Source organism: Planococcus citri, chromosome 1, assembly GCF_950023065.1.
Source record: "Planococcus citri chromosome 1, ihPlaCitr1.1, whole genome shotgun sequence".
NCBI lineage: Eukaryota > Metazoa > Arthropoda > Insecta > Hemiptera > Pseudococcidae > Planococcus > Planococcus citri.
Window position 1 is genome coordinate 6,149,796 of NC_088677.1, and position 14,208 is coordinate 6,164,003.

The following is a 14,208-nucleotide window of genomic DNA, read 5'->3' on the forward strand; positions in this document are numbered from 1 at the left end:
ATGTTGAATAATTTTAAATGTTCCAAGATGATGCTTTTATACTTGATGAAAAATTTGAATTGTTTTATTGCAAGGGTGGTACTGAAATCTAAAATCGAGAATTCAACATTTTTTTCGTGTTTTTTTTTTTTTTTAGTTTTTTGGCCTTTGAAAATCAAATTTGAAAAGAGAATATTAACAGAACATTTTCGATTTTGCCTAAACGAAGCGAGGCTGAAAGCTTCAGAAAATTAAAAATTTGGAACAGAAAAAAAAATCATTTTCTGTATAAGAAGTTTCAATGCCAAACTTTTGCAATTTTTGGTATTTTTGACTGAAAGTTGCGCCTTTTTTCTTTGTGCACTGGTACCAACCCTGTAGGTATTGATTTGGTTATGTTTATTAAATTTTTGAGGTTAATTTTTCATTCTTAAACATTTCTGAAAAATTGTACCATAAAATTCAAATCTGTCCGAGTGAGCTAGAGCCAAAGCTTTGAAAAAATTGATAAATTCGAAAAATAAAATAACTGGCGCAAATAGTTGATTAATTTTCATAGCTTCATCATTCAAAAATTTCAACAAAAGTTATCAAGAAATTACTTACAAAGTAATATTTTCAAAAATAGGAATAAAGTGCCGAGCGAAGCGAGGGCAAAAGCTTTGAAAAATTGATGCTTTTTCAAAAATAAGACAACATTATTTTAGATGTTGGAAATCAATTTTTCGACCTTACAACTTTGATCAGAGAAAAGAATAGGAAAACGATTTGGCTCGAGCGAAGTGGGGGCGAAAACTTTTGAAAATTCATAACTTTCAAGAAGTAAAAACTCACGTTTTTGTTAATTCTTTGATTTTTTCTGCTTACACAATTTCTTCCCAACTTTTCCAAATTTCTCAACTTTTTCCAACTCGTCCAATTTTTCTCAAAAATTTCTAACTTTTCGCGTAAATTTTTCTGTTTTGGCCCCTCACCCCCCAGCCCGTCTCTGATTGAGATTTTTCATGAAGTGCTTTTTTATTTGAAATGTTGAGTGTTCCCACGAAGTCCCGAAAAAGATGTGTAGTTAAGTTACTTTCATTATTATGCATGGTTTCTCCTCTGCCCCTTTCTGTGTGTTGAAGAATTCTCAATGATTTTCACGTTGAATACCCTCATTCAAAGCATTTCGAAGTCGTACATATAATGGCCGTTGAGTAAGGACACCTTGTATCTACTCGTATCTACGTGAACTCTATGCACATATCGTGGTTGAGAATGAGATACCTTATACCACTGAAGTGATGACGATGACGAAGATGAGGAAAGAAGCGCGGCAGATTATTTCAGAATTTAATCATAAACCGGTTTACCATATAGTACTATTATTTCTTACTACACTAGTGTGTAATGCGTATAGACGACGACGTGCCCGTAAAGCGCGCCTTATTCGAAACGATGAATTAATTGTGTTTTACACACAGCCGCAACAGAGAACAGAGCAGAGCAGAGAGCGATGATTAATGGCAAGTTAACAAGAGTAATTGCGTCAATGATTACTTATTTGTTTTCTTCGATTGTACATAATACAGCGATTCTTATTATTTTCATTTAGTCGTGTATTTTTCGCCGTCGAACAATAACAATACATCAGGTATCATAATACTTATTCAATGGGCAGGTGTACCCCTTTATGCCTAATATAATATGTACGTAGGTAGATTATATGAGTACAAGCACGAGTAAAGTATTAAGTACCTATTGAATTATCTCGACGAAATTTCTGCGTGTGTGTGTGTGGAACCGAAAGTTTTTTAGCAGATCGTACAGAGAACCGGTTGCACAGCGCGGTTCATGACCACAAAGTATATTATAAAATTATTGGAATTAGAACGGCGAAAAATAACGAAAAGGAAGGAGGAAAACGAGGCGAGGCAAAGTTATATCCAACAAATTGGCGCGAAATTTGTTTTTCATCGTTGTCGAACAATCAGCAATCTCCAAGTTCGCATTATAACAAATTTGCTGTTGTTTTGATGGTTTTAAATATGTATTGAAAGTCGACTGAAAGAGTCGTTTTGTTGTGTAAATTCAAATTTTAATTTCGTTTTTTTGGCGGGTTGTTTTTACTCGTACTCTCCACTGTTTGATGTTAAGAGATGCGGAAATGACGGCCGTGTTTATTATAGAAATGAGTCGAACTGAACAGGTGTTTTTTTTCTTCGCTCATTTTATTTTTAAGGTGTTACGATAAAAGAGAATTCGTATTATTAGTTTAGTTGGCTAAAGTGAAGGTGTACCAATAACGGAGTATACGGAGACTATGGTGTACTCCTACTCGTGGTACTCTCGTACCCATCCAGTGTCGTGTATCGTGTATTAATTTAGAGTGTTTGCGATGATCTTTTTGTGTACAACTAGTGGACTAACGATCGTTGGTGTAATTTTGTGCTTGCAGCTTTGTTCGCCGCCGTCGAGCATGGTTACGTAGAGAAAACCAAGAGTATTTTGGAATCTTCCGAAGTTGACGTAAACAGGTATGAATTAGTTTATCAATTTTAGATAATCGTTCTTCTTCTTACGTAACTTTAGAACAACTTTCAACAATATTTTATGTAATTTTTGCTCGATTTTTTCCCAAAGTTTTGGCACTTTTCAATGGTAGGATATTTGGGTATTTTTTTAAATTAAATTTTTGCAATTTCTGACGAGTTTTTTTTTATATTTGAGTCATTTGGGAGATTTCGCTCAAGTTTTGCCATGTTTAATCAACGTTTGATAGTTTTTATGAGTTTTTGTGACAGTTTTAACCACTTTTTGATTTTTTTTTGTACCTTCTACTCGTTTTTGTTGATTTTTAATGATCTAAATGATCTCATTTGCGAGATTTTGCTCAAATTTCGACTCATTGGAAAGAGACTGGGAATTTCACCTTTATGGAGGAGTCCAGGAAATTAAGTTATTTCCTGAAGAATATCATAAAATTTTGCAATTTTCAGTCCAAAAAAAAGAATTAAAAAAAGAACTTTAATCATCAAACGTTCAGAAAATTGTGCTGAAAGATTTAGAAAGTGTGGTTCAGAATTTTTCTCAAAAACACCAAAATATTTTCAACATTTTGTGTCCTCTTCGGCTACTCTCATTGCTGGAGCAAAAATACCTTTCTTCCCTTTTTCAAAAAAAAAAAAAAAAAAAAAAAAATCGAAAAATAGGTTTGGAACAAGTCACCGTAAAGGTAGATATTTTTTTTTGGACTAGTATAAAAATTCGAGTGATTTTTTTATTGTTTGGGGGTGAGGGGGAGGGGCACATCTATGTCGAAACACAAAAAAAATTCAAATTTCGCAAAAGAAAATGGTTTTGCTGATTTTTTGATTTTTTTTTTGGTTTTTTGTTATGGAAAAAAATTCTTGATCCCCTCTCTTCTCATTGAAACCTGGATTCGGGTCTTGAGCTGGGATAGCCTGCCCCCTCTGCCAACGGTTGAAAAATCAAAGAAATGCGACTATATTCGAATTTAATTATTCATTCTTCAATTTTTTAAGAATTATTCGAGTTGAATTTTTGTTGTATCAATTTTAATTATTTTTTGTGTACTTTCCCTCCCTCCCCCCCCCCCCCCATTGACAAAAAATTGCAATAAAACGATAAGCAATAAAAAAGTTGTTTCGATAAATGTTTCTTGGGTTACTCAAGTACTTTTAGTCCCCCATTTCCTTATAAGTTACAGTATGACCCAAAAGTAGTGCTTGGTGGATTTTATTTCTAAATGGAAAGAGCTAGGGAGATGAATGAAGCGGCGTTGAGTAGGGAAAAATAAGAGCTTTCAAAAGCGACCTTGAAAATTTCAGGCCCATGCACAGGGTGTCCACAAATTGAAAACCCGGTTTCGTCAAAAAATTCAAACTAGTTTTTATCGGCGCAATGTATTCTGCACACTGAGGCGATGAAAACGTGATCTGAATTTTTTGAAACCGGTTCAATAATTTGCAACCAGTTGACAAAAAATATCCAAAATTCGACAATCTTAGATATATAGAAGAAAGCTTGAAAAAAAAGTTGTAGAGCTACAAATTAATGAACCGGTTTCAAAATCCAATCTGCAAATATGGTTCAATTTTTCACACTCTAGGTCTACAACTTATGATTTTAGGTGATTGTCATAAACATGGTTGCTCAATCCAAACCAGTGAACCGGTTTCAAAATGTGATTAGACAAAATTGTGTAATTTTTCACACTGTAAAACGTTTGTTTCAAGCTTTTTTCTCTATCTACGATTTTTGGGTATTTTTGGTCTACTGGTTGCAAATTAATGAACCGGTTTCAAAATCCAATCTGCGAAAATGGTTCAATTTTTCACACTCTAGGTCTACAACTTATGATTTTAGGTGATTGTCAAAAACATGGTTGCTCAATCCAAACCAGTGAACCGGTTTCAAAATGTGATTAGACAAAATTGTGTAATTTTTCACGCTCTAAAACGTTTGTTTCGAGCTTTTTTCTCTATCTACGATTTTTGGGTATTTTTGGTCAACTGGTTGCAAATTATTGAACCGGTTTCAAAATCTAATCTGCGAAAATGGTTCAATTTTTCACACTCTACGTCTACATCAACTCATGTTTCAAACTTTCTTCTCTATCCCCAATTTTTAGGTCATTGTCAAAAACATGGTTTCTCAATCCGAACCAGTGAACCGGTTTCAAAATGTGATTAGACAAAATTGTGTAATTTTTCACGCTCTGAAACGTTTGTTTCGAGCTTTTTTCTCTATCTACGATTTTTGGGTATTTTTGATCAACTGGTTGCAAATTATTGAACCGGTTTCAAAATCTAATCTGCAAAAATGGTTCAATTTTTCACGCTCTACAACTTTTGTTTCAAGCTTTTTTTTCTTATCTTCAATTTTGTAGGTGATTGTCAAAAACTGGCTGCTGAATGAACCGGTTTCGAAATGTAATTGAACAGCAAATTGTGTAATTTTGCAAGTCCGCAACTTTTATTCCAAGATTTTTTCTCGATCTCTAATTTTTAGGTGATTTTTGATAACTGGTTGCAAATTAATAAACCGGTTTCAAAATCTGATCAGCAAAAATCGTTCAATTTTTCACCCTCTACAACTTTTGTTTCAAGCTTTTTTCTCCATTTCTAACTTTTAGGTGATTGTCAAAAACTGGTTGCTAAATGAGAACCAATGAACCGGTTTCAAAATGTGATTGGACAGAATTGTGTAATTTTTCACGTTCTACAACTTTTGTTTCAAGCTTTTTTCTCTATCTACGATTTTTGGGTACTTTTTGTCAACTGGTTGCAAATTATTGAACCGGTTTCAAAAAATTCATATCACACTTTTGTCGCCTTAATGTGTAAAATACATTGCGCCAATACAAACCAGTTTGAATTTTTTGACCAAACCGGTTTTTCAATTTGTGGACACCCTGTGCATATGGGCCTGAAATTTTCAAGGTCGCTTTTGAAAGCCCTTATTTTTCCCTACTCAACGCCGCTGCATTCATCTCTCTAGCTCTTTCCACTTACTTAGAACCTCAAAAAGACAAAAATTGAATAAAATAACAATCTAAATTTTCAAAAATCAAAGTTTCGTTTCTGCGTCAGAGTTGGTTTTAATATTCCCTGATTTAAAGAAAGAAAGCCTCCCTGGCTCCATAAAAGGCATTCGTTCTCAAAGGCCGAACGGGGCTCCCTCCCCCATCACTGAATTAGAAAAAATGAGGGGGAGATATTATAAGGTTGAAGGATTTTCCATAAATGGGTGGAAGGGCAAATGAGGGTTTTTTTTTGAAAAGAAGGTTATTTTCAGCAATTTTGACCAAAAATAAATTGGTTAGTGAAGTTTCTAAATTTCATGGTTTTTTTTTACAAAGTTCTGTTTTTTGTTTAAATTGCCAAAGTCTGTCTCGCTTTTTTCCAAAAATACCAAAAAAACTAAATTTTTTATTTATTGTCAAATAGTCTGACTTCTCTCTGAAAATTGTCGTTTTTTGCAAAAAGAAAACTCCAAAAAGGTCTTGATTTTTTTTTCTAGAAGCCTCTGAAAGGTTGGTTTTTTTGCTCAGAATTGTTTTTTTAAACGAAATGTTGTTCTAAAAACCCTCTTTTTTATAGCAGAGACTGCGAAAAAGTATTTTTTTTGCCAATAATTAAATATCAAAAAGTCCTTCTTTTTGCAAAAAATTGTTAAAAATACTTGTATTTTCAAAAGTTAACAAAAAAAATCGTTTGTCAGTCAAATTGCGAGAAATTGTATTTTTTTATTTTATTTTTTTTTTGAGAGAGAAACTCTGAAAAGTGTTGCTGTTTTCCAAAAATTTGTCCAAAAGTTTTAATTTTCGCCAAAAAATGGTGAAAAATTCAACTTTTTGATTTTTTTACCCGGAATTGCCAAAAAAAATACAGCAAAGTCTCGTTTTTTCCCCTCAACATCGCTAAAAAGTCTCGTTTCTCGAAAATATCTACCTAAGTCATTGCGAAAAAATATGATTTTTTTGATGATATTTCCCCCCCTCCCCAAAAAAACGCTTCTTTTCTGTTAAAATTGTCAAATTGTTGCATTTTAGCAAAATCACTGAAGATTTTGAGCTTTTTTCCAAAAAAAGGATCAGAATTCAAAAGTTTTGCTTTTTTGTCAGGAATTGCCAAAAAGTATCATTTTCTTGTCCAGTGGCGTAAATATAGGGGGAGGGGTGTTGGGGACCAACCCTCCTCTCCCTTCCCCAAGAAACCCTGAAAAAATGAATTGCTTGCCAAAAATTCTCAAAAATGCTCGTTTTTTGACAAAATTGCTGAAATTGACAGTTTTTTGCAAACTGTCCAAAAGTATTGTTTTTTTTTTAAATCAAAAAGCTCTAAAATAGTTCAACTTTTTGAAATAAAAAACAGAATACTTCCGAATTTGTAATGTTTTTTTTTGTTACTTTTTTCTTTACTTTTTTATCAATTTTTCTACTATTTTTGGTTACCAAAGTTACTTTTAAAAGGGATATTTTTTGAAAGAAGAGTAATCCAAAAAAATTGTGTCGCAGAAATTTTCTATTGAGTAGTTTTTTTTTTCTAAATAAATCAACTCTGAAATTTTCTCCCAAAATCTAACAAATTCAAGTGGTTGTAACATGAAAAAAGCAAAATTTTAAAATAAGGACTAGATATACCCTAGTGGTTAATTTTCTCTCATTTTGATGTATTCGAAGCGATTCAGAGCTCAATTTTTTCCTCTAATTTTTAAAAAAATAGAATGAATTTGTGTTTTGAAAATTTTTTATTTCGAATATTACGTATTAATCAAGCCAAAACATTGAAAAATTTAGTTTCTGAAAATGAAAATGGATGAATATGTGCATATTTTGGAGTACAGTGGTGTTAATTTTTAAAAATAAAAAAAAACCGAATCAAAAATTTTTCTTGAGCATTTGAAATTTACCACAGTGGCTATAAAAATTGGCACCAAAGTTTTTTGAAATAGTCCTCCCCATCTCAAGAATGATAATAATTCATTTTCTCTCCAAAGACACCTCTATCTAGGGCCGAAATTTTTCTTACAATTTTATGTTTTCATTTAAACTGAAAACTACCCTTCAAAAGACGTGAGGGAAAACGTGAAAGCTAAAAGAAAAAATAATAAAAACTCGGTATTAACCGTTGCTTGATACAAGTACTTTACCTTTCATAATTTTTACTCGCTTCTCTCTTTCTCGTAATGATATTTAATTACATATTTAACGTTTCGCTTCTCGAAGAGGAAATGGCGATGAAGATTTTAATGTAAGAAATATTTTTTTATTGTCACTTGCAGCGTGAACAGCGATGGGCTTTCTCCACTCGATGTTGCGGTACTGAGTAATAATAAACCTTTGGTGAAGGTTTTAGTGACTTATGGTGCTCAAGAAGGAAGAAAATGTGAGTATTTTGAAATTTTTAATTACCTAACGGTCAAACTACAACACTAATCTTTTGATTCTAATGTACGAGTATGTGTATTTTCGTCTGCGTTGTTATTATTATTTTTTTAAAAATGGAATTTGTGTGAACAGTTTACAGCGCAGATGATATGCGTAATCATTTGTACCATTTGCTGCACGAGGCCGAACGCCGAGTCCAAGAATTGGGCAGCTCTTTGAGACTGAACATCGAATCAGATGGATCTTCGTTATCGTCGTCTTCGAGTAATATTCCGTCCATAACGGTGGGCGACAGCGGCAGCGGTGGTGGCAGTGGCAGTGGTGGATCTCAGAATAAAACGTACTCGATATGGGAACGTCGAGCCAAAGGACTGAAACGAATGCTTATGGGATTCGAACAGATAAGTAAGTGTCAAAATTCGAAAAAAAAAATGATGTACTAGTTCGATATTAATTACGATTGTGTATTTTTCTCGCAGGACCTCCCGATCCTCCGGCTACAGTCAACGTTGAAGTGACCAGTGTTTCTTCGCTCATGGTATACTTTCAAGAAAGCGAGAGTAAAAATTCATCGGTTACTACTAAATTTAGAGGTAATAATAATGATTAATAAAAATACAGCAAAACTTCAAGTTCATCTCACATCCATCCAGCTGGTGTGATGCGGAATTCCAATGCTAATTGCTAATGTTTCGTTCTGTTCGTCTGTTTACACAGTACAATGGAGCACTGATAAGGATTTCTGCTCGCTTTGCGGTCATTACGAAGTCGCCGATACCAGACAAATGAGATACCATATTAATAACCTACGTAAAGGTCAATCGTATTACGTGAGAGTAGCCAGCGGTAATATAAAAGGATACAGCGCGTATAAATTATCAACTCCGTTATTCATCGTGCCATCTAGTAAGTGATTAGCTCATCTGCGACGTACTCGTATCCGCTATCGTAATCACTAATCAGCGATCACTGCTTGCTTAGTGCGTGACGATGTGAGCTTTTGAGGACGACTTTAATAACTCTGTGCATTTGTATTCGCATTGCAGGTTGGCAAGATGTCACCGATAAAGATATCAGATTTTCGTCCGGCATGAAGGAAACGTTCGATGATGTTTTTGGTAACGTTGTAGTGCAGCATCCGTATTTGAAGAGTAACGTCGAGTTGTACGGACAAGGTGGAGAGTTGTTGGTGAATCAGCAGCGTCGCAAGAAGACCACCATTAAGCAATTGTTTACCGCTGCGTCGAAATTCCAAAAGCATCTGAGGAGGTTGGTACAGTATTTTTTGGTGTATGGGGGAGAGAAAATTATCCTGATGAGGGAACCTTTTGTCAAAATGTGATTTTTGGAAACAGCATTTTAATCTGAATCTTCCTTTACCAAAATTTCAGCTGCTCGAATTGATTTTTTGGATTTTTGAAAACACATTTTCTGGAATTAATGTTCATTTTTATAAAACGTAGGTATTTTTTTCAGTAAAAATGATCGAATAAAATCTGTTTTGAAGCTGATATCAACCCCTGCTAAGAGGATTCCACCTTTTTTTTTTTTAGCCATTCTGGAGCCTCCAGTGCGATTTTTGATTTTTCCAGAATTTTGAATTTCTCCAAAAAGCCTGGAAATTAATTTGGGCAGCTGAATTGAGTTTTTAGTTTATTCTTGACAAGCCAGAACTCAATTTTGAGCTATCCAAATTAATTTCCGCTCCTTTTGAAGTAAAAAAAAAAAAAAAGAAAAAAAAAACTGGAAACATTAATTTGAAATATTACACTGAAGGCTTCCTTATCCGATTTTTGACAAATTTTTACCCAAACCTAAAAAATGAAAGAAATTAAATTTGCATTTGAGAGCCACTACTTTACGTTGGTCGTCATTCAGAGGTTTTCAAGTTTTCCATTTTTTTTTTTTTTTTTTTTTTTTTTTTTTACATAGGTACATATTAAACTTGAAAATTTTCCATTCGTTTTTTTTTCACTTTTTTTTTGTAATACTCGTTAAAATACAAAAAGTTTGACTGGAATAGACTCCTGTTATCCTTCCCCCCTCCCGAAATATTATTTCAAATCTTTCCCACTGAAAGTCCTGCTTCTTTCCTTGTAAAACTCCCTATTTTTCTGCTACTTTTTTGAAAGTTGATTTTTTTCCTCTTTTTTCATCAAACTAGAAATTTTTCGTTTGTTCAGTTTTTTTTTTGTTTTCTTAAAATTCTCGTTATAATATATGTACCTACAAAAATTTTGAGTAGAATACCTTTTTGTCAAAAATATTAATTTTTTCCATTTTTTTTTTTTTTTTTTTTCTTTAATCAAACTTATAAAGATTATATTTGTTTGTTTGTTTTTTTTCTTTTTTTTAAATTCTCTTTAAATACGATAATTTTGACTTGAATATCTTTCTGTCAAAAATATTGATTTCTTCCATTTTTTTTTTCATTTTTTAAATTCTCTTTAAAATACGAAAATTTTGACTTTAATATCTTTCTGTCAGAAATATTGATTTTTTCCACTTTTTTTTTCATCAAACTTGAGTATAAATATTTTCATTTGTTTGTTTGTTTTTTCTATTTTTTAAAATTCACTTTAAAATACGAAAATTTTGACTTGAACATCTTTCTGTCAAAAATATTGATTTTTTCCATTTTTTTTTTTTTTTTTTTTTTCATCATCAAGCTCATAAATATTTTATTTGTTTGTTTGTTTGTTTTTTTAAATTTCTCTTTAAAATACAAAAATCTTGACTTGAATATCTTTCTGTCAAAAATATTGATTTTTTCCATTTTTTTCTTTTTTTAAATCAAACTTATGAAGATTTTGTTTGTTTGTTTTTTTAAATTTCTCTTTAAAATACGAAAATTTTGACTTGAATATCTTTCTCTGTCAAAAATATTGATTTTTTCCATTTTTTTTATTTTTAAAATATTTTTTTTTATCAAACTCAAGTATAAATATTTCATTTGTTTCCTTGCTTGTTTTTTCCGTTTTTTAAAATTCACTTTAAATTGCAAAAATTTTGACTTGAATAGATTTCGGTCTTCTCCCCTCCATCAAAATATTTTTTTTTCATTTTTAAAAATTCTCTTTAAAATACTGAAATTTTGACTCGAATAAATTCCCGCCCCTCTCCCCCTCTCCATCGAAATAGCTTTTTTAATTTCCTACTGGAAGTCCTGCTTTTCTTGCATAATTCCCTAATTTTGTTCTACCTGTTTTTTTTAAAACTTGATTTTTTCTTTTTTTAATTGTCTTCTGGTTATTTTTTTTTATTTTTCTAAATTCTTTTTAAAATAACAAAAATTTTCACTTGAATAGATTCCTGTTTCCTTCCCTCCCCCATCGAAACAAAAATTGGATTAGAGAAATGTCCTTCTTGTCAAACATTTTCAAATCAAACATTGAAATATTCCATTTATTCTCAACGTTCAAAATTTACCTTTTTTTCTGATTTACTTTGAAAATAGAAAAATATTAGTTTAGATTTCGATTTGAATGAATTTTTACCCGACCTCTCCTCAAAATTGGAGAACTTGAAAAAATTTATTGGTAAAAGCCTGATTTTTTTGTTAATGTAAATTAGTTTTTTGCTTTTTTTTTCAGTTGTGTCCAAAAATGGAAAATTTTTTGGCTTGAATAGATCCTTTCGTCCTTCTAGATCCTTCATTCAAACATTTTTTTTAAATTCCTGCCAAAAGTACTGCTTTTTTCCTCATTTCCAATGAAACTTTGCCCATTTCTTTGAAATTGGAAACATTTGCCCCCCCCCTTGTTCTGAATCAATTTTTACCAGATTCCTTCAAAAACTTGATACTTCTGATACAAATATTTTTTCTAGTTTTTTTTTGATGGACCAGAAAACTTTTTATTTGAATAAATTCCTCTTTTGCGTTACCCCTCATTGTTGAAACATTAATTGAAAAAATTGCCAGCGAAAAATTTCATGTAAAAGTACTACTTTTTATTATTTTTTCAATCCAACTTTGATATTTTCTATTAACTCTCTCCTTTCTAATCTATCAGTTGTTTTTTTTTTGTAGCTTCTATTGATAGAAATTTCGTGTTGAATGAGTTCTGACCCAATTTCTCCCCTCCCTAAAATTAAATCCCATGACAAAAAAGCCTGCCAAAAGTTTTTCAAATAATTTTTCATTCGTTTTTAAATTTTAAATTTTGACGATAAATTTTGTATTTTTTTTTCTTCAGGGGAGTTTATCTATCATGTTTGCTGTATCACGAAGACAAAGTGTTGGTCACAAATGAAGATTTCTTGCCAGTCATCGAAGTCGATGAAACGTATCCGAAAAAGATACACAATGACTTTCATTGGTTTTTTAAGGTTTGTAATGAATAATGAGTTGATCAATTATGCCTTAATTGAAAATTTATTACTCAAAAATAGATCTTATAACTAAAAACGGTTGTTTTTTCGATACAGGTTGTGTTCAGTTGGAGTGATTTAAAATGGTTGAAAACCGATATGGAAAAATCTCAGAATAGTGGTGCGGTATTTCGAATCAAACTGTTGCAAGCGGCGGCTCATATGCAAGTGAGAAATTGCTTAATTATTGGTCACGTGTGTCTGCATTTTGAAACAAAACAAACTTATATTTTAAAATATTGTGTGTGTGTTTTTTCTTTTACTTGCAGACTGCCCTCAGTATCCAAGAGTTGGGTAAATTATACCATAAATTAGTGAGAGATGCCGAAGGAACGATAGTTATCTCTGTGATAAATTATATTCATTCTCCGAAATCCGTTTCCGTGTTAAATTTAAGATGGCTTCCGTTGGCAAAGCTGACAAAACGTACGAATATCGTTAATGTAGCCGAATCGAACGTGGCTGATATTTTAATGTCGTCTATACCGGTAATTTGTTTATATTTTCTTGCTGCGATGCGGATGATTTTGTGATATATACTTAATCGCGCATTTTTTTTTGTGGTTAGGATCAAATTACATATCATCAAGTTAGCAGTATCAAGCTGCCGAGAGGATTATATTTGAGTTACCTTAAGATGAGAAGTTCGGTGGATTCTCTACAAGTCCTAGTTCCGTCCAGAGCGCCAAATATTCCGCCCCATTGTAAAATTAGAGACAATCCTCACGTGACTGCGTTAGTATTTGTATTATTTATTGATTTTTAAGTCAAATTTAAGCCAAAAAAGATTTTTAAAAATTCAAAATTTTCCCAAATTGACCTAGAACGCTGAAATTTGGGATATTCCCCATTTTCGATCTGCCAAATCGATTGGAAACGGTTTTAAACCGTTTTGAGCAGTTCTGGAGCCTCCAGCAGATTTTTGAAACTTGAAATTTCCATAAAATTTCATCAAATACAGTCGGAAACCCAAAATTCATTCTGCGAATTAATTTCAGTATGCCAAAGTTGTTTTGGAGCCTCCAGCGACTTTCGGAAATTGCTGGAGCCTCCAGCAGATTTTTCAATGCTCGAAATTTCCTAAAAATCTGACCAAACAGAGCTGGACTAATTTTAATATGCCATAAAGTCGACTGATGGTTGATTTCAAGTCGGTTTGGAGCCTCCAGCGATTTTTGGAAATTACTGGAGCCTCCAGCAGATTTTTCCATGCTCGAAATTTCCATAAAATCTGACCAAACAGAGCTGGACTAATTTTAGTATGCCATGAAGTCGACTGCTGGTAGATTTCAAGCCGTTTTGGAGCCTCCAGCGACTTTTGGAAATTACTGGAGCTTCCAGCAGATTTTTCAATGCTCGAAATTTCCAAAAAATCTAACCAAACAGAGCTGAACTAATTTTAGTATGCCATAAAATCGACTGCTGGTAGATTTCAAGTCGTTTTGGAGTCTCCAGTGACTTCTGGAAATTACTGGAGGCTCCTGCAGATTTTTCAATGCTCGAAATTTCCATAAAATCTGACCAAACAGAGCTGGACTAATTTTAGTGTGCCATGAAGTCGACTGTGGGTAGATTTCAAGTCGTTTTTGAGCCTCCAGCGATTTTTGGAAATTACTGGAGCCTCCAGCAAATTTTTCAATGCTCGAAATTTCCATAAAATTTGACCAGACAGAGCTGGAAATCCAAAATTCACTCTGCATTTCAATTTAAACACGCTATCGAGTCGACATATGTAATAATTTGAATTAATTTTACTATTTATTACTTTTGTTTCGAACAGTGAAGAATGGGAATGGTTGGTTAAAAAGGAAAACTTGAGGGAGAGTTTGACAAACGCTACTCACCAGCAAAGATTATTCATTGAACAAATCGCCGTTACCGCTAGAAGACTGTTTACTTATATGGAAGTGCCGGAAGAAGACGCAGCTAATCATAGGTTAGTTCTGTCAACTTCTCATGTTATA

The 14,208-nt window shown here is 32.7% G+C and overlaps 1 protein-coding gene across 8 annotated transcripts in view; it reads left to right on the plus strand.

The window, feature by feature from the left end:
* wake (wide awake) overlaps positions 1–14,208 on the plus strand; it is a 492,350-nt gene that overhangs the window by 471,446 nt on the left and 6,696 nt on the right. For 7 of the 8 annotated variants that reach the window (XM_065364759.1, XM_065364768.1, XM_065364775.1 and 4 more), the window contains 11 exons: positions 2,417–2,495; positions 7,768–7,871; positions 8,006–8,278; positions 8,353–8,466; positions 8,591–8,779; positions 8,920–9,142; positions 12,070–12,202; positions 12,302–12,412; positions 12,514–12,732; positions 12,813–12,979; positions 14,025–14,180. In XM_065364759.1, coding sequence (XP_065220831.1) covers positions 2,417–2,495; positions 7,768–7,871; positions 8,006–8,278; positions 8,353–8,466; positions 8,591–8,779; positions 8,920–9,142; positions 12,070–12,202; positions 12,302–12,412; positions 12,514–12,732; positions 12,813–12,979; positions 14,025–14,180 — 1,768 coding nt within the window. Of the gene's footprint in view, positions 1–1,595; positions 1,613–2,416; positions 2,496–7,767; positions 7,872–8,005; positions 8,279–8,352; positions 8,467–8,590; positions 8,780–8,919; positions 9,143–12,069; positions 12,203–12,301; positions 12,413–12,513; positions 12,733–12,812; positions 12,980–14,024; positions 14,181–14,208 lie in introns of those variants that run through there. The other variant, XM_065364795.1, reaches the window with a different exon arrangement.